This window comes from Ovis aries, chromosome 2, assembly GCF_016772045.2.
Source record: "Ovis aries strain OAR_USU_Benz2616 breed Rambouillet chromosome 2, ARS-UI_Ramb_v3.0, whole genome shotgun sequence".
NCBI classification, from domain to species: domain Eukaryota; kingdom Metazoa; phylum Chordata; class Mammalia; order Artiodactyla; family Bovidae; genus Ovis; species Ovis aries.
This window is the reverse complement of record NC_056055.1, coordinates 119521565-119541957: the sequence shown is the minus strand read 5'-3', so window position 1 is coordinate 119541957 and position 20393 is coordinate 119521565. Positions and strand designations below refer to the sequence as shown.

The 20393-nt window shown below is 40.0% G+C and overlaps 1 protein-coding gene across 41 annotated transcripts in view; it reads left to right on the top strand.

Moving 5' to 3' along the window:
* The window catches only part of PMS1 (PMS1 homolog 1, mismatch repair system component), a 474998-nt gene that overhangs the window by 33645 nt on the left and 420960 nt on the right, over positions 1 to 20393 (top strand). For all 41 annotated transcript variants that reach the window (XR_009599278.1, XR_009599285.1, XR_009599294.1 and 38 more), the window contains one exon: positions 19819 to 19982. Coding sequence is in view for 13 of the 41 variants with exons in the window: in XM_060409625.1 (XP_060265608.1) it covers positions 19819 to 19982 (164 nt within the window). In the remaining 28 variants the exon portion in view is untranslated. The remainder of the gene's footprint in view (positions 1 to 19818; positions 19983 to 20393) is intronic.

The following is a 20393-nucleotide window of genomic DNA, read 5'->3' as shown; positions in this document are numbered from 1 at the left end:
GGGGCCAGGGATCCCGGTACACATCTTGAAATGCACTGGACAACCCCCGCAATAAATGTCAGCAGTGCCAAGTTTGAGAAACTGTAAACTAAATTGACTCTTTGGCTTTTCAGTGCTTTGTATCTCAGCCCTACTGTACATTCATTAGAATGACATGAGGAGATTGATTTATTAAGTCTGGATTAGCTGGTGACTGGTCGTTGTCGAAGTTGCTTCATGTTTGAAAAAATAGTAAGATATATGGCCTTGAAAAAGCATCTAGTACTAATTTCATGGGTTTTTTTCCCAACAGAAGCTAATTATTAACCTGATATTTAAGCGGTATAATTTTTATACCTTTATTTGAGTTCTTCCTTTTTTTATTGAAATATTGTTGATTTATAATAGTTTCAGATGTACAGTGTAGTGATTAATTTTATAGAGTATACTTCATTTAAAGTTATTATAAGAAATACTGGTTACATTCCCAGTGCTGTGCAATATATTCTTGTAGTTTATTTCTTTTATACAAAGCAGCTTGTAACTCATTCCTCAACTGTCTTGCTCCTCATCCAGCTAGTAACCAATACTTTGCTCTCTACATCTGTGAAGCTTTCTTTCTTGTGTTCATTCGTTGTGTGTTAGAGTCAACATGTACGTGAAATCATACGATACTTGTCTTTCTCTGATTTATTTCACTACACATACTACCTTCTCAGTCCATACATGCTGTTGCAAATGGCAGAGTTTCATTCTTTTTTGTGGCTGAGTAGTATTCTCTTATACTACATCTTTTTTATGGGCTTCCCTTGTGGCTCAGCTGGTAAAGAATCTGCCTGCAATGTGGGAGACCTGGGTTCAATCCCTGGGTTGGGAAGATCCTCTGGAGAAGGGAAATGGCAACCCACTCCAGTGTTCTGGCCTGGAGAACTCCATGAACTGTATAGTCCATGGAGTCGCAAAGAGTCGGACATGATTAAGCGACTTTCACCTCACATCTTTTTTATACATACATCTGTGGTTGGATGCCTAGGTTGCTTCTATATTTTGGCAGTTGTAAATAATGCTGCTGTGATTATTGGGGTGCATGTATCTTTTAGCCTTCGTGTTATTTCTTCCTTCAGATATATACTCAGGGGTGAAATTGCAGGATCATAATGTAGTTCTAGGTTTAGTTTTTTGAGGAATTTCTATACTGTTTTCCATAGTATATTGTCATAGTATATTTCCATAGTCAGTTGGCTGCACCAGTTGACATTTCTGCCAACAGTGTGTTAGGTTTCACTTCTCACATCCTTGCCAGTTTGTTATTTGCAGTCATATGATAGCCATTCTTAAGTTAATAACTTGTGTTTTGATTTGTGTTTCTCTAATGATTAAGCACAGTTGAGCATCTTTTCACGTGCCTCATAGCCATCTGTATATTTTCTTTGGAAAAATGTCTGTTTTGGTCTTTGGCTCACTTTTTAATCAGGTGAGTTGTTTTTGATATTCAGTTGTATGAGCTGTTTCTGTATTTTTGATATTAATCCCTTATTGGTCTTATTATTTCAAATATTTTCTCCTATTTTTCTCCCATTTTGTTCTATTAATGATTTCCTTTGCCATACAAAATATTTTCAGTCTCATTTGTTTATTTTTGCTTTTATTTCCTTTGCCTTAGATACTCCAAAAAAAAAATATTGCTATGATTTATCTTAGAGGGTTATGCCCATAATTTCTAGATGTTTTGCAGTTTCCAGTCTTATATTTAGATCTTTAATCCATTTCGAGGTTACTTTTGTAAATGATGTGAGAAAATGCTCTAATTTCATTCTTTTACATGTAGCTGTTTAGTTTTCTCGGTACCACTTACTGAAGAGACTGTCCTTTCTCCATTGCAAATTCTTGCCTTCTTTGTCATTAATTGGCCATAACTATCTGAATTTATTTCTGGGCTCTATTCTGTTTAACTGATCTGTGTGCCTGTTTTTGTGTGCCAGTACTGTACATACAATGTGCTTCCCAGATGTCTCCGTGGTAAAGAATCCGCCTGCCAATGCAGGAGACGTGGTTTCAGTCCCTGGGTCGGGAAGATCCCCTGGAGAAGGAGATGCAACCCACTCCAGTATTATTGCCTGGGATATCCCATGGCCTGCGAGCCTGATGGGCTACAGTCTTTTGGGGTTGCTAAAGGCATGACTTAGTGACTAAACAGCAACAGTTATACATACTGTTTTGTGTCAGTACCATACATACTATTACTGAAGATTTGTAGTATAGTCTGAAGTCAGAGAGTATGATACCTCCAGCTTTGTTCTTTTTTCTCAAGATTGCTATGATCCTTTAGGAGCTTTCATGGTTTCATATAAATTCTAGGATTATTTATAGTAGTTCTGTGAAAAATATCATGGGGTATTTTGACAGAAATGGCATTAAATGTGTAGATTGCTTTGGGTAGGATGTACATTTTAACAGTACTAATTTTTCAAACCATGGATACAAGATATCTTTACATTTCTTTGTACCTTTAATTTCTTTCACTGTTTTATATTAATAGTGTTTAGACTATAGATCTTTCACCTCCTTGGTTGTTTATTCCTAGGTATTTTTAAAAATCCATTCATTTTTTATTGGAGGATAGTTGCTCTCCAGTGTCATGTTGGTTTCTGTCGTGCACCAACATGAATCAGCCATAGGTATACATATGTCCCTTCCCTCTTGAACTTCCCTCCTACCTGCTACCGTATCTTACCTGTCTAGGTTGTCACAGAGCACCAGGTTGAGCTCCCTGTGTTATATAGCAGCTTCCTTAGCTGTCTGTTTTATGTATGGTCATGCATATATTTCAAGGCTACTTTCTCAATTTATCTGACATTTTCCTTCCTCCGTTGTGTCCTGAAGTCTGTTTCTATGTCTGAGTCTCTATTCCTGCCCTGCAAATAGGTTCATCAGTACCATTTTTATAGGTTCCATGTATGTGTGTTAATATACAGTGTTTTTCTCTTTCTGACTTACTTCATTCTGTATAACCTGCTGTAGGTTCATCTGCCTCACTAGAACTGACTCAAATTCGTTCCTTTTTATGGCTGAATAATATTCCATTGTATATATGCACCACAGCGTATTTATCCATTCGTCAACAGATTTATAGGTTGCTTCCATGTCCTGGCTATTGTAAATAGTGCTGCAGCGTACATTGGGGTACATGTATCTTTTTCAGTTATGGTTTTCTAAGGATATATGCCCAGTAGTGGGATTGCTGGGTCATATGGTAGTTCTATTCCTTATTCCGAGGTTTTTTTTTTTAACCTTTAAATATATGTTTTATTGAAATAGAGTGGACTTACAATGTTTTAGGTGCCCAGCAAGGTGATTTGATTGTACAAAAAAGCAACATTATTGACTATAGTTCCTATGGTATACAGTAAACCTTTGTTACTTGTTGCATATCTACTTATTAATTAGAAATCTAGCATTCTATTCATACTAAGTCAAACAAGTGGAATCAAAATGTCATTTTTTTTAGTAAGGCAAAAATTTGTAAGTTTTGTAAAATACATATTATGCATATTTGTATTTATACAAAAGTTTTTCCACTACACTTCGTAAATGTTTAAGAAAGACTATTAAAAAAAGAGAGAAATTGGGGAAATTTTTCTAATTGGAGAAACTGGAGAACATAAACTAAATGAAATGGGAGCACTGAATATGAAATAGAAAAACTGAAAAAAACTAGGTAAAAGGAAAAGACCATCATAGAATACAGTTGTTTTTAAGCATGACTGCTCATTAGAAACGTATCTGGAACTCTGGAGAAAATAGCAATACCTGAGCATTTGTATTTTTCAAAAACTTTCAAGATAATTCTGATATGCATCTCGATTTTAAAAAGTGATTGCAGGTTTTTCTGTTAGATTCCAGTTTTGGTGATACAGAGTTCTATTACTTTTCTGTTGACCAGTCACGATACAGTGGTATTAAGTGAATAACAGTTTCATAATCACAGTAGTAAAAGATGTTTATCAGCTTTCACAATCAATGTCCGGAGAAAAAATTAAAGATAATTACAATTGCATGCCATAATGGGAACATGATAAACGTAACAATATAAATTAATTACATACAATTTGGAGGGGTTAAGCAAAGTGAGTTGGATACAACTGAGCGACTTCCTTTTCACTTTTCACTTTTATGCATTGGAAAAGGAAATGGCAACCCACTCCAGCGTTCTTGCCTGGAGAATCCCAGGGACGGGGGAGCCTGGTGGGCTGCCGTCTACAGGGTCACACAGAATCGGACACAACTGAAGTGACTTAGCAGCAAGCAGAGTGATGTGATAAGTAGAAATCCATACATGCACATGTTTTCATCTATCCAGCCAGTCTATGTCTTTTGGTTGGTGTGTTTAGTCTGTTTACATTTAAGGTAATGATTGATATGTATGGTCCTGTTACCATATTCTTAGTTGTTTTAGGTTAATTTTCTGTAGGGTCTTTCCTTCTCTTGTGCTTCCTGCCTAGAGAAGTTCCTTTAGCATTTGTTGTAAAGCTGGTTTGGTGGTGCTAAGTTCTCTTTAACTTTTGCTTGTCTGGAAAGCGTTTGATTTTTCCATGAAATCTGAAGGAGAGTCTTGCTGGGTAGAGTATTCTTGGTTACAGGTTCTTGCCTTTCATCACTTTAAATATCTCATGCCATTCCCTTCTGGCTTGTAGAGTTTCTGTTGAGAAATCAACTGATAGCCTGATGGGAGTTCCCTTGTATGTTATTTGTCATTTTCCCCTTGTCACTTTTAATGTTTTATCTCTGTCTTTAATTTCTGTCAGTTTGATCACTGTGTTCCTTCTTGGGTTTATCCTTCTTGGGACTTTCTGTGTTTCCTGGACTTGCTTGACTAAGTTTTCAGCTATTATCTCTTCAAATGTTTTCTCAGGTCCTTTCTGTCTCTTCTCCTTCTGGGACCCATATAATGTGAATGTTGGTGCATTTCATGTTGTCCCAGAGGTCCCTTAGGCTGTCTTAGTTTCTTCTCATTCTTTTTTCTGTATTCTGTTCTGTGGCAGTGATTTCCCCCATTCTGTCCCCCAGGTCTTTTATGCATTCTCCTGCCGCAGTTATTCTGCTGTTGATTCCTTTTAGTGTATTATCCATCTCTGTTCTTTAGTTCTTCTAGGTGTTTGGTAACATTTATTGCAACTTCTCAATCTTTGCCTCCATTCTTTTCCTCAGATCTTGGGTCATCTTCACTGCCATTATTCTGAGTTCTTTTTCTGGAAGGTTGCCTATCTCCACTTCATCTAGTTGTTTTTATGGTGTTTTATCTTGTCCCTTATCTAGGACATAACTTCCTGCCTTTTCATCATGATTAACTTTCTGTAATAATGGTTTTTTGTGTTAGCTTCTGTGACACTGCTTCTTGCTGCTTCTGTCTGGCTTCTGATGGCTAAGGCTAAGGGGCTTGTGTAAGCTTCTTGATGGGCGGAACTGGTGATGGGAAGAATTGGGTCTTGCTTAGTAGAGCTTTAATCCAATTATCTGCAGATGGGCGGAGTTGCACTTCCTGGTACTTGTTTGGCCTAGTCAACCTAGCCCTGGGGTCTGCAGGCTCTGTGGTAGGATTAATGGCAAACCCCAAAAGGTTTATACCAAGGGGGACTTTCTAGTGCCCCTGTCCCTGTGGTGAGCCCCTGCCGACCCGTGCCTCCATAGGAGGCCTCCAGCGCCATCAAGTTGTTTGGGTTCAGTTTCCTGTGGGGCCGGTGCTCCTGTCCTCTGGGTAATGGTGCATGCAAAATTTTGTTTGTGCTCCCCAAGACTGGAGTCTCTGTTTCCTCCAGTCCTCTGGAAGTCCTATAATCAAATCCCCTGGCTCTCAAGGTCAGATTCCCTGGGAATTCCCAGTCCCTTTGTCGGAGCCCCAGGCTGGGAAATCTGATGTGGGCTCCAGAACGTTCACAACAGTGTGAGAACTTCTTCACTATTATTGTTTTCCAGTCTGTGGGCCACCCACCGGCCGGTATGGGATTTGATTTTATTGTGCTTGCGCCCCTCCTACCATCTTGCTGCGGCTGCTTCTCTGTCTTTGGGCTTAGGCTGTCTTTTTTGGTGGGTTCCAGCAGCCTCCTGGGATAGTTGTTCAATAGCTAGTTGCGCTTTTGATGCTCCCTCGCATGTTCTTCTACTCCACCATCTTGAGCCGGAAGCCACTCCTGGGTATTTTTGATGCAGTTTTAAATAGGATTGTTTTCTTATTTTCTTTTTCTGATAGTTAATTGTTAGTTATTAGTTATTTCATTATTATCAACAGATTTCTGTATATTAATCTTGTATCCTTCAAGTTTAATATATTCATCTATTAGTCCTGGTAGTTTTTGGTGGAGACGTTAGGGTTTTCTGTGTATAATATCAGGTCATCTTATTGTTGTTTGATTGCTGTGATTAGCACTTTCAATACTATGTTAAATAGAAAAGGCAAGATTTGGACTCTGTGTTATTCCTTTGAGCATGATATTAACTATGGATTTGTCATCAGTGGTCTTTACTATTTTAATATAAATTCCCTCTATGCCAGCTTTGCTGACAGTTTTTATCTTGAATGGTTGTTCAGTTTTGTCAAAATGCTTTTTCTATATCTGTTGTCATGTGATTTTTATCCTTTTGTTAATGTGGTGTATCACATAGATTGATTTACAGGTGTCGAGCCATCCTTGCATCCCTGAAATAAATCCCACTTCATCATGGTATATTATCCTTTTTCGTATACTGTTGAATTTGGTTTGCTAATATTTTGTTGAGGATTTTTATATCTATATTCATCAGAGATATTAGCTTATAATTTTATTTTTATAGTATCTGGTTAACAGAGGCCTTGTAGAATGAATTTGGGACTGTTTCCTCCTCTTCAGTTTTTTGGAATAGTTTGATAGGATAGGTATTATTTCTTCTTTATATGTTTGGTAGAATTTGCCTGTGAGGTTCTTTGGTCCTGGAAGTTTTTGCTTGGGAGTTTTTTTATTATAAATTCAGTTTCATTACTAGTGATCAGTTTGTTTAGATTGTCTGTTTTTTCCTGGTTCAGTTTTGGAAGATTATATGTTTCTAGAAATTTATCCTTGTAGGATGTCTGATTTGTTGGTATATAACTGTTTACAATATTTTCTTATGTGTGGCTTTTTTTTTTTTTTTGGTATCTATTGTCTTATGTGTGTGTGTGTTTTATCTCTATTGTTGTTTCTCTTCTTTCATTTTCTAATTTTATTTATTTGAAATCTTTTTATTGATGAACCTGGCTGAAGGCTTATCAATTTTGTCTATGTTTTTAAGAAAACAATTTTCTGTTTCACTGATCTTTCTATTGTTTTCTTGGATTCTTTATGTCCTCTCTGAATGTTATTATTGCATTCCTTCTGCTGCTTTGGGTTTTGCTTGTTCTTCTTTTATCTGATTCCTTTAGATGGTAGTTTGGATTGTTTATTTGAGATTTTTTTATTTCTTGAGATAGGACTGTATCAGTGTAAACTTCTGTTTTTAAACTGCTTTTGCTGTATTGGGTAGGTTTTGGAGAACTGTTTTTCTTTTCATTTGTCTCAAGGTGTTTTCTGATTTCTTTTTTAGTCTCTTCATTGATCTGTTGGTTTTTAGTAACATGTGGTTTAGTCTTCATGTGGTTTGTGTTTTTCCCATTTTCTTTCTAGAATGGATTTCTAGTTTCATACTGTTGTGGTCAGGCAAAATGTTTGATATAATTTCTGTTCTCTTAACTTTTTTTCTTGTTTCTTTCTCTTAAATCTTTGAGTCATATCAGCATGCAGTTTTTAAGAAGCTTATCAATATTGGTGAATTTTTGTATAGCCATTTTAATATTCAAGATGGGAGAAAACAACATTTTCAGCATATTATGCTTTATTGTTTCAAAAAAAGATAAAACATAACTGAAACGCAAAAAAAGATTTGTGCAGTATATGGGAAAGGTGTTGTGACTGATTAAACATGTCAAAAGTGGTTTGTAAAGTTTTGTGCTGGAGATATCTCACTGAACAATGTTCTACAGTTGGGTAGGCCAGTTGAGGTTGGCAGCAATCAAATTGAGACAGTAACTGAAAACAATCAGTGTTATTCAATGCAGGAAATAGCCATCATACAAAGAATATCCAAATCAACATTGAATATTATTTGCACCAGCTTGTCATTTTGATGTTTGCATTCCAAACCAAAAAAAGAAAGAACTTCTTGACCATATTTCCGCATGTGAAAATGTTCCGTTTTTAAAACGATTTGTGACAGATGATGAAAAGTGGATGTTGTACAGTGATGTGGAGCAGAAGAGAACGCGGGGCAAGTGAGGTGAACCGCCACCAACTACACCAAAGGCCAGTCTTCAGCCAAAGCATGTGTTGTGTCTATAGTGTCCAGAATCAGTCCGCAGAGAATGCGTAGTCTTCCACCAGAACAACACAAGGCGATGTTTATTTGATCACCAGGCAAAACTGCTGCAGCCTGGCTGGCGCGTTCTGATTCATCTGCCGTGTCCAGCAGACATTGCGCCTTCAGGTTTCCGTTTGTGTTGGTCTTTACAAATTCTCTTAATGGAAAAATTTCAGTTCACTGGAAGACTGTAAAAGGCACTTGAAACAGTTCTTTGTTCAAAAGATAAGTTTAGGGAAGATGAAATTATGAAGTTGCCTGAAAAATGGCAGAAGGTAGTGGAACAAAACAGTGAATACCTTGTTCATTTCTTGGTGAAAATGAAAAATGTCTTTTTTTTTTTTTTTTTAACTTAAAAAAGAAGAAGAAGGAACTTTTTGGCCAGCCCAATACTATTTCCTTATTGATTTATTTTCTAGATGATTAGTGTAAGTGGGTTCTTAAAGTCCCCTACTATTATTATATCATTGGCAGTCTCTCCATCTATATATGTTGTGTTTGTGCTTAGTTGGTCAGTCACGTTTGACTCCTTGTAACCTCATGCACTGTAGCCTGCCAGGCTCTTCTGTTCATGGGATATTTAGGCAGGAATATTGGAATGGGTTGCCACTCCCCCCTCTAGTTACATATGTTAGTATTTACTTTATGTATTTAGGTGTTCCTATATTAGGGGCATATATGTTAATGAGTGTTAAACCCTGTTTTTATATTGATTCCTTTATTATTTGTCTTTTGTTATAGATTTTGTGTTAAAATGCTTTTTGATATGAGTATTATTTCCCCAGCTTTCCTGTCATTATTTGCTTGAAATTTCTCCATATCCTCACTTTCAGATTATGTGGGTCTTTAGCTCTGAAGTGAGTCTCTTTTAAGCAGCATGTTGTTAGATCCTGTTTTTAAATTCAGTGAGCCACCCTATAAATTTTTTCTTTCTTTTCGCTGAACCTGATAACTTGTGGGATCTGTTGCCCAGCCAGGGATTGAACCTGGGCTGTGGCAGTGGAAGACTGGAATCCTAACAACTAGGCCATCAGGAAACTCCTGTTGCAGTTTTCAATTTGGTAACCACCATGGGGTTTATCAGAGAAGGCAATGGCACCCCACTCCAGTACTCCTGCTTGGAAAATCCCATGGATGGAGGAGCCTGGTGGGCTGCACTCCATGGGGTTGCTAAGAGTCAGACACGACTGAGCAACTTCACTTTTCACTTTCATGCACTGGAGTAGGAAATGGCAACCCACTCCAGTGTTCTTGCCTGCAGAATCCCAGGGACCGGGGTACCTGGTGGGCTGCCGTCTATGGGACTGCACAGAGTCGGACACGACTGAAGCAACTTAGCAGTATGTGGTTTATATATGTTGACCTGTAGCTATATCTACTAGTTCTAAACTGGTAATCATTTAAGTTCAAACACATTATAAACGATCTACATTTTTTACTCCTTTCTCCCACATTTTCTGTTCATATTTTCTATTCATATTTTGCATCTTCATTTTTATCCCATATCCTGTATATAGTTGACTTTAAAATTTTTTGTCTTTCTCAGCCAGTGAGTCAGCTCTTTGCATCAGTAGGCCAAAGTATTGGAGCCTGAGTTTCAGGATCAGTCACTTCTAATGAATATTCAGGATTGCCTTCCTTTCAGTTCAGTTCAGTCCAGTCGCTCAGTTGTGTCCGACTCTTTGCAACCCCATGAATTGCAGCACGCCAGGCCTCCCTGTCCATCACCAACTCCTGAGGTTCACTCAAACTCGTGTCCATCAAGGCAGTGATGCCATCCAGCCATCTCATCCTCTGTCTTCCCCTTCTCCTGCCCCCAATCCCTCCCAGCATCAGAGTCTTTTCCAATGAGTCAGCTCTTTGCATGAGGTGGCCAAAGTATTGGAGTTTCAGCTTCAGCCTCAGTCCTTCTGATGAACACCCAGGACTGATCTCCTTTAGGATGGACTGGTTGGATCTCCTTGCAGTCCAAGGAACTTTCAAGAGTCTTTTCCAACACCACAGTTCAAAAGCATCAATTCTTCAGAACTCAGCTTTCTGCACAGTCCAACTCTCACATCCATATATGACCAGTGGAAAAACCATAGCCTTGACTAGATGGACCTTAGTCGGCAAAGTAATGTCTCTGCTTTTGAATATACTATCTAGGTTGGTCATAACTTTTCTTCCAAGGAGTAAGCGTCTTTTAATTTCATGGCTGCAGTCACCATCTGCAGTGATTTTGGAGCCCCCCAAAAATAAAGTCTGACACTGTTTCCACTGTTTCCCCATCTATTTCCCATGAAGTGATGGGACCAGATGCCATGATCTTCGTTTTCTGAATGTTGAGTTTTAAGCCTACTTTTTCACTCTCCTCTCACTTTCATTAAGAGGCTTTTGAGTTCCTCTTCACTTTCTGCCATAAGGGTGGTGTCATCTGCATATCTGAGGTTATTGATATTTTTCCCAGCAATCTTGATTCCAGCTTGTGCTCCTTCCAGCTCAGAGTTTCTCCTGATGTACTCTGCATATAAGTTAAGTAAGCAGGGTGACAATATGCAGCCTTGATGTACTCCTTTTCCTATTTGGAACCAGTCTGTTGTTCCATGTCCAGTTCTAACTGTTGCTTCCTGACCTGCATATAGGTTTCTCAAGGGGCAGGTCAGGTGGTCTGGTATTCCCATCTCTCTCAGAGTTTTCCACAGTTTATTGTGATCTACACAGTCAAAGGCTTTGGCATAGTCAATAAAGCAGAAATAGATGTTTTTCTGGAACTCCCTTGCTTTTTCGATGATCCAGCGGATGTTGGCAATTTGCTCTCTGGTTCAGTTTGATCTCTGGTTAGAAATTGCCTTTTGTAAAACCAGCTTGAACATCTGGAAGTTCATGGTTCACGTATTGCTGAAGCCTGGCTTGGAGAATTTTGAGCATGATTTTCCTAGCATGTGAGATGAGTGCAATTGTGCGGTAGTTTGAGCATTCTTTGGCATTGCCTTTCTTTGGGATTGGAATGAAAACTGACCTTTTCCAGTCCTGTGGCCACTGCTGAGTTTCCCAAATTTGTTGGCATATTGAGTGCAGCACCTTCACAGCATCATCTTTCAGGATTTGAAATAGCTCAACTGGAATTCCATCATCTCCACTAGCTTTGTTCGTAGTGATGCTTTCTAAGGCCCACTTGACTTCACATTCCAGCATGTGTGGCTCTAGGTGTGTGATCACACCATCATGATTATCTGAGTTGTGAAGCTCTGTTTTGTACAGTTCTTCTGTGCCTTCCTTAAGGAATGACTGATTTGTTCTCCTTGCAGTCCAAGGGATTCTCAAGAACCTTCTCCAGCACCACAGTTTGGAAGCATCGCTTCTTCAGATCTCAGTGTTCTTTTGGTCCAGCTCTCGCATCTGTACATGACTACTGGGGAACCGTAGCTTTGACTATATGGCCCTTTGCCAGCAGAGTGACGTCTTTGCTTGTTAACATGCCGCCTAGGATTGTGTGGCTTTTCTCCCAAGGAGCAATCGTCTTTTAGTGTCCTGGCTGCCATCAGCTGTCACAGTGATTTTGAAGCCCAGAAAAATAAAAGTCTGTCACTCTTATTTTTTCCCCATTTGTTTGCCATGAGGTGATGGGACTGGATGTCATAATTTTTGCTTTTTGAATGTTGGGTCTTAAGCCAGCTTTTTCAGTCTCCTTTTTCACCATCATCAAGAGGTTCTTCAGTTCCTCTTCGCTATGTGCCATGAGGGTGGTATCGTGTGCATTCAGGGGATCTTCCCAACCCAGGGATCGAACCCAGGTCTCCTGCATTGCAGGCGGATTCTTTACGAGCTGAGCCACAAGGGAAGGATCATCTGCATATCTGAATTTATTGATATTTCTCCCAGCAATGTTGATTCCAGCTTGTGATTCTTCCAGCCCAACATTTCACATGATGTATTATGCATATAAGTTAAATAAGCAGGTTGACAGTATACAGCTTTGACATACTCCTTTCTCAATTTTGAATCAGCTCATTTTCCCATGTTGGATTCTAACTCTTGCCTCAACTTATGTACATATTTCTCAGGAGGCAGGTAAGGTGATCTGGTATTCCCATCTCTTGAAGAATTTTCTATGGTTTGTTGTGATCCACACAGTCAAAGGGTTTAGCATAGTCAGTGAAGCAGATGTTTTTCTGGGATTGCTTTGCTTTTTCTGTGATCCAAGGGATGTTGGCAGTTTGATCTCTAGTACCTCTGCCTTTCCTAAATCCATCTTGAACATCTGGAAGTTTTCGGTTCACGTACTGTCGAAGCCTAGTTTGTAGGATTTTGAGCGTTACCTTGCTAGCATGTGAAATGAGTGCAGTTGTGTTGTTGAGCTTTCCAAATTTGCTGGCATATTAAGTGCAGCACTTTCACAGCATCATCTTTTAGGATTTGAAATAGCTCAACTGTAATTCCATCACCTCCACTAGCTTTGTTCCTAGTAATGCTTCCTAAGGCCCACTTGACTTTGCACTCCAGTATGTCTGACTCTAGCTGAGTGATCACACCATCATGCTTATCTGGGTCTTTAAGAGCTTTTCTTGTGCCCATCTTTGCATGCAGTGTTTCCTTGGTATCTCTAGTTTTCTTGAAGAGACCTCTTCCCATTCTGTTCTTTTCCTCTATTTCTTTGCATTGTTCACTTAAGGCTTTTTTTATCTCTCAGTTTGGAACTCTGCATTCAGATAGGTATATCTTTCCTTTTCTCTCTTGCCTTTTGCTTCTCTTCTTTTCTCGGCTGTTTGTAAGGCCTCCTAAGAGTATAATTTTGCCCTTTTGCATCTCTCTTTCTTTGGTATGGTTTTGATAACTGCCTCCTGTACAGTATTACAAACCTCTGTCTATAGTTCTTCATGGACTCTGTCTATCAGTTCTTATCCCTTGAATCTATTTGTCAATTCTACTGTATAATCATACAGGATTTAATTTAAGTCATACCTGAATGGCCTAATGGTTTTGCCTACTTTCTTCAATTTAAGTCTGAATTTTGCAATCAGGAGTTCTTGATCTGAGGCACAGTCAGCTCCCAGTCCTGTTTTTGCTAACTGTATAGAGTTTCTCCTTCTTTGGCTGCAAAGAATATAATCAACCCAATTTTGATACTGACCATCTGGTGGTTGTCCATGTGTAGAGTCATCTCTTATGTTGTTGGAAGAGGGTGTTTGCTGGGACCAGTGCATTCTTTTGTCAAACTCTATTAACCTTTGCCCTGCTTCATTTTGTACTCGAAGGCCAAACTTGCCTGTTACTCCAGGTTTCTCTTCAATTCCTCTTTTTGCATTCCAGTCCCTTAATATGAAAAGGGCATCTTTTTTTGTGACATCTTTGTTTGGTGTTAGTTATAGAAGGTCTTGTAGGTCTTCATAGAACCATTCAACTTCAGCTTCTTTAGCACTAGTGTTTAGGGCATAGACTTGGATTACTGTGATATTGAATGGTTTGCCTTGGAAATGAACAGAGATCATTCTGTCAATTTTGAGATTGCATCCAAGTACTGCACTTCGGATTCTTTTATTGACTGTGAGGGCTACTCCTGTTTCTTCTAAAAGATTTTGCCCAAAGTAGTAGACATAATGATCCTCTGAATTAAATTCCCCCATTCTGGTCCATTTTAGTTCACTGATTCCTAAAGTGTCAATGTTCGGTCTTGCCATCTCCTGTTTGACCACTCCCGGTTTTCCCTGATTCATGGACCAGCTTCCTATACAATATTGCTCTTTACAGCATTGGACTTTGTTTCCATCACCAGTCACATCCACAACTGGGTGTTGTTTCTGCTTTGGCTCAGTCTCTTCATTCTTTCTGTAGTTATTTCTCCATTCTTCTCCAGTAACATATTGGGCACCTGCTGACCTGGGGAGTTATCTTTCAGTGTCCTATCTTTCTGCCTTTTCATATTGTTTCTTGGGTTCTCAAGGCAAGAACTTTGAAGCAGTTTGCCATTGCCTTTTCCAGTGGACCATGTTTTGTGGGAATGCTCCAGCATAACTTGTCTGTCTTGGGTGCCCTACACAGCATGGCTCATAGTTTCTTTAGGCCACACAAAGTTGTGATCCATGTGATCAATTTGGTTAGTTTTCTGTGATTGTGGTTTTCGTTCTGTCTGCCCTCTGATGGATGAGGATAAGAGTCTTGTGTAAGCTTCCTGATGGGAGGAACTGGCCATAGGGAAACTGGGTCTTGCTCTGGTGGATAGGGCTGTGTTCAGTAAATTTTAAATCCAACTTTCTGCTGATGGGTGGGGTTGTGTTCTGTCTTGAGGCAAACTTTGATAGGGGCAGTGGTGGCCTTCTCCCAAAGGACTTCAGCCAGCACACTGTGCCTCCCATGACTGCTGCTGTCAGTGTCCCTGATCCCACGGCAGGCCACTGTTGACCTGTGCCTCCACCAGAGACAGCTGTTCTCCAGTTTGTGGATTGGCCTTCCCTGTGACTCAGGTGGTAGTGTCTGTCTACAATGCTGGATGTCTGAGTTCGATCCCTGGGTAGGGAAGAGCCCCTGGAGAAGGAAATGGCAATCCATTCCAGTATTCTTGCCTGGAAAATCCCATGGATGGAGGAGCCTGGCGGGCTACCACAGGGTCGCAAAGAGTCGGACATGACTGAACGACTACACTTTTCACTTTTGTGATTGTCCACCTGGCAGTTCTACGGTGGGGCTGATGGCGACCTCCTCCAGAAGGACTTACGCCACACGTGTCACCTCCCAGGACTGCTGCTGCCAGAACCCCTGTCCCTGTGGCACACCACTGTTGACTCACGCCTGTGCAGGAGACCCTCACCCTCACAAGTAGGTCTGTCTCAGTCTCGTGGGGGTCGCTGCTCCTTTCCCTGGGTCCTGTTGCACACAGTGTTTTGTTCGTGCCGTCCAAGAGTCTCTGGCAGCTATGAGGTTTGATTTTAAATGCTGTTGCATCCCTCTTAGCGTCTCGTTGCTTCTCCTTTGCCCTTGGATGTGGGGTATCTTTTTTTGGTGGGTTCCAATATTATCCTGTTGATGGTTGTTCAGCAGGTAATTGCAGTTTTGGTGTTCTTGCAGGAGAAGATGAGTGCACGTCATGTAACTGGTTGATCTATAGCCTTTACTGTGTATTTGTTTTTGTGGATTTTTTTGTTTTGGTTTTGGGGTTTCTTTCCCTTTTTTTTCTTTTTTTGACTGCACCATATAGTGTGTGGGATCTTAGTTCCCCAGCCAGGGATTGAATCCGGGCCCTCAGTGGTGAAAGTGCCAAGTCCTAACCACTAGACTGCCAGGGACTCCCCTATATTTATATAGTAGGATTTTACATTTCCTATAGATTTTAATTTTTCTTGTTGTAACCTTTCCTTTTCCTTAGAAACTATCTTTTAACATATCTTTGGGGTCGTTTTTAAGAGTTTATGATGAACTCTTTTAGGCTTTGCTTCTCTGAGAAGTTCTTTATCTCTCCTTCAATTTTAAATGATAATCTTGCTGAGTAATATATCTAGGTTGTAGGTTTTTTCCTTTCAGCACTTTAATATATCATACCAATCCCTGATTGCTTGCAGAGTTTCTACAAAATAATCCAGTGAGCCTTATGAGGGTTCACTTGCTGCCTTTAGAATTCTCCCTTTATCTTTAACCTTTCCCATTTTAATTATGATATGTCTTGATGTACCTCTGTTTGGGTTCATTTTGTTTGGAACCTTCTATGCTTCCTGTCCTTGGATATCTCTTCTTCAGGTTTGGGAAAATTTCAGCCATAACTTCTTCAAATATATTTTCGACCCCTTTCTCTCTCCTCCTTCTTGGACCCTATAAGCAAGTGTTAATATGTTTGATGTTGTCCTAGAGGTCCCTTAAACTCTTCCCATTTTTTAAAATTTGTTTTTCTTTTTGTTGTTGTTCTGATTGGATGACTTCTATTATTTTGTCTTCATACCACTTAAAACGTGTTCTTCTGTACCACCAAGTCTATTGTTATTTCTTTCTACTGTATTTTTCATTTCAGTTATTGTATTCAGTTCTGACTTTTTTTTTAGTTCCTTGTTGAAGTTCTCACTGTTTTCATCTGTTATTTTCCCAAGTCCGATTAGCGTTCTAATTAGTTATACTTTGAATTCTTCAGTAAATTATTTACCTGTGTCATTAGTTGTTTTTTTTTCACGGGTTTTGTCTTGTTCTTTCATTTGAAGCAAATTCTTCTGTCTTGTTATTTTGCTCACTTTTCTCTGTCTCTGTGAAACTTGGTGAAACAGTTACCTATTGCAGCCTTGTAGGGGTGTCTGGGTTGGGGCACCCCTAGTTAGTACCAGGTGCCTTTGGTAGGAGAGCTAGGTTTTATATGAATACGATTACATCTTCCTCCACGGAGTGCTGGCAGCTTTCAGCTTCTTTGGGTCTAGGGATAGAGACAGATGGGCTGGAACCGAGTCAAGTGTGAGCTGGGGCTTCTCTGCCCAGTGACCAGTACCACCCGATTGTGGATGAGATCAGGTTCCATGTTGCTGTAATACAAGGCCTGAGGATCAGGTCTGAACTGGCTCTGTTTTCTCTAAGTATGTGCGCTCCCCCTCCCAGCATTGGCACACGTGCCCTCGAGGGGGGCTGAAGCAAGAGGGGCACGTGTGGGCACTTGTCATGGATCGGGGTGCATGCCCTGGTGGTTCTGGCACCATTTTAGAATACCAGACTGCTGTTGATCCACTCTCTCCAGGAGCACCCACAGTGGTTGCCTTTCCCTGTTCAGATGCTGCATCAGGCCTGAGCCAGCTCCACCCTCTACAACTACATTCTCCACAGCCAGGGCAGCCCTTGCCCTAATGGGGAGCTCTTCTGCAGAGCAGGAAGGGCCAGGGCAGATGCCCTGTGTGGATTGGGCATGCACCATGGATGCCCTATTACTCAGAGTTCCAGACTGTTCCCAGTCCATCTCCTTTGCAAGCGCCGGCAACAATCGCCCCTGACCTGTTTGGATGCTGCCCCAGATCCAAGCCACCCCGGTCCCCTGCAACTGTGCACTTCCTTTGGCTAAGGCAGCCCTTGTTATAGTGTGGAGCTGTGCCACAGGACGAGCCCAAGCCAGAGCGGCCGCTCAACTCGCCCAAGGTGTGTGCTGGGGTGGTGGTGGGAACAGGCCAGAGACCTGCTTCCTCTGTCCTGTTTCAGGAGAAAGCAAGCATATGCTCACTCTTCGTGAGTGGAGTCTAGGTTTCTTGGAGCCCTGTCAGTCCCGCTGGTTTTCAAACCACCTGAAGGGACTCACCTTCCCGGTGTTGCACCCCAGGGATAGGGAGCCCAGTAACTGGTTCCAGCTGGTTATTCCCCGGGAAGGGCCTCTGGGCCTGTGTGCGCTTTCCTCTTCTGCGCCCTCTCTCAGAAGGGGCAGGCAGTTGCACAGACTTGCTTCCCTTCCCATGCTCTTCAATGTCACGTGCATCTTTCTTACACCTTTGGTTATGGAAGAGTCTGAATGCCAGTCTCCAGTTTGTTTTCAGTGAGAACTGCTCCACACGTAGATATATTTTTGATGTGTTAGTAGGGGGAAGTGAGCTCTGTATCCTCCTACTCTGCCGTCTTGACCCCACCCCTCAAGTTTTTGGTTAAATAAGTTCACAATCAAAAAAAACTTTTGTTCAATTATCCTAGTTTTGCATATTTCAGAAGATGAGATAAATTAAACCAGGCAATTAGATATTATTTCAGATAAGAATTTTTAAATTTTCAGTATAGTTGATTTATATTGCATTAGTTTCTGGCATTGGAGAAGGAAATGGCAACCCACTCCAGTGTTCTTGCCTGGAGAATCCCAGGGACGGGGGAGCCTGGTGGGCTACCGTCTGTGGGGTCGCACAGAGTCAGACACGACTGAAGTGACTTAGCAGCAGCTGCAGCAGTTTCTAGTGTATAGCAAAGTAATTCAGTTATACACATATATATTCTTTTTCATATCTTTTCTATTATGTTGTTATAAATAAGATACTGAATATATAGTTCCTTGTGTTGTACAGTCGGACCTTGTTGTTTACCTGTATTATATATAGTAGTTTGTGTCTACTCATCCCAAATTCCTAATTTTCTCTCCTTCTTGCTATTTTCCTTTTGATTTGTTTTCTGTGTCCCTGAGTCTATTTCTGTTTTGTTAGTAAGTTCATTTGTGTCATATTTTAAATTCCACGTATGAGCAATACCACGCATTGTCCTTCTCTGGCTTATTTCACTTAGTATGATAATCCCTAGGTCTGTCCGTATTGTTGCAAGTGGCATTATTTTATTTTTTCTGGCTCAGTCCATTGTGTGTGTGTTTGTGTGTGTATGTGTACTACATCTTCTTTTTATTCTTTTTTAAATTGTTTGGTGTATAGTTGCTTTATAATGTTTTGTTAGTTTCTGCTGTATGACAGAGTGAGTCAGCTCTGTGTATACATAGCCCCTCCAGCTTGGACTTCCCTTATCACCTCACTTTGTATCTGTTCATGTGTCAGTGGACATTTAGGTAGCTTCCATGTCTTGGCTTATGTAAATAGTGCTGCTTTGAACATTGGGGTACATGTATCTTTTTGAAATAGAGTTTTCTCTGGATATATGCCCAGAAGCAGAGTAGCTAGATCATACGGTAGCTTTTGTTAAGAAACCTCCATACTGTTTTCCATAGTGGCTGTACCAATTCACATTCCCACCAACAGTGTAAGAGGATTCTCTTTTCTGTACACCCTCTCCAGAGTTTATTATTTATAGACTTTTTAATGATGGCCATTCTAACCAGTGAGAGGTGATACCTTGTTGTAATTACGATACACATTTCTCTGATAATTAATGGTGTTGCACAACAGATAAGAATTTTTAATTGATAATTAAGGTTATACATATGCTGTTTAGCCTTATATCACCTGTATGTTTTACAGTGCAGAATAAGCATCATTCCCAGGTAGTTAGAATATCAGCAGATTTTTCAAGATACTACATTCTATCAGTAGTAGGCCCATGTTTTTCTGTAGTGGTAGAAGTAAGATTATTCCTGGTTAAATCACATGTGCTAAGTCGCTTCAGTCATATCTGACTCTTTAAAACCCTGTGGATTGTAGCCCGCCGGGCTCCTCTGTCCATGGAATTCTCCAGGCAAGAATATTGGACTGGGTAAGCCATGCTCTCCTCCTGGGGATCTTCCTGACCCAGGGATCAAACCCACAGCTCTGAAGTCTGCTGCATTGTCAGGCAGGTTCTTCACCACTAGCGCCACGTGAGAAGCCCACATAGGAGATCATACTTAATGGGTCAGACCTGTTAGAAGCAGGAGAGCCAAGCAAGAGGTCAGAATAGCTCGCACAGCTGAGCCTTCTTTGGGTTCCCACAGTTTGAAGAGAATGGCCTTCAGTAATAAAAAGGAGTTAATTACTGATTATATGTAGATTTGAAGATCTGTGACGTTCACTCTACATCTAAATATGCTTTCTTCTTATCTGCCAACAGGTACAACTGTAACTGCTTTGCGATTATTTAAGAACCTACCTGTAAGAAAGCAATTTTACTCAACTGCTAAAAAATGTAAAGATGAAATAAAAAAGATCCAAGATCTCCTTATAAGCTATGGTGTACTTAAACCTGATGTAAGGATTGTTTTTATACATAACAAGGTAAGCATTATTGTACTCTCTATGGAATTTTTTGATATATGACATAGTAATGGGACAGTGCATTTTATCTAAATCAGGTGTGTAAGAGTCTTTCAAAATTTGTCCACTTTTGTTTAGTTTTTTCTTTATTGTATAAAGAGCATCTTTGTTACCTCACATCTGTGTGAAATCTGATTGAACCTTTTATTTCTTAATTTCTAAGATAAGTTATTCTATCAAGAGACTTTTTCATCCAAGAAATGTTTGAGTGCTTCCTAAATATGAAGATGACTGAGACTTGTTCTTTTCCTTTAAGAAGTTCACTGTTTAAAAACACAAACAACAACAAAAAGTTCACTGTTTAGTGATATTTTCTACCTTTTATTTTAAATGGTTTCTTCTTTGGAAGAGTGTTTTGTTTGCTTTTTAAAG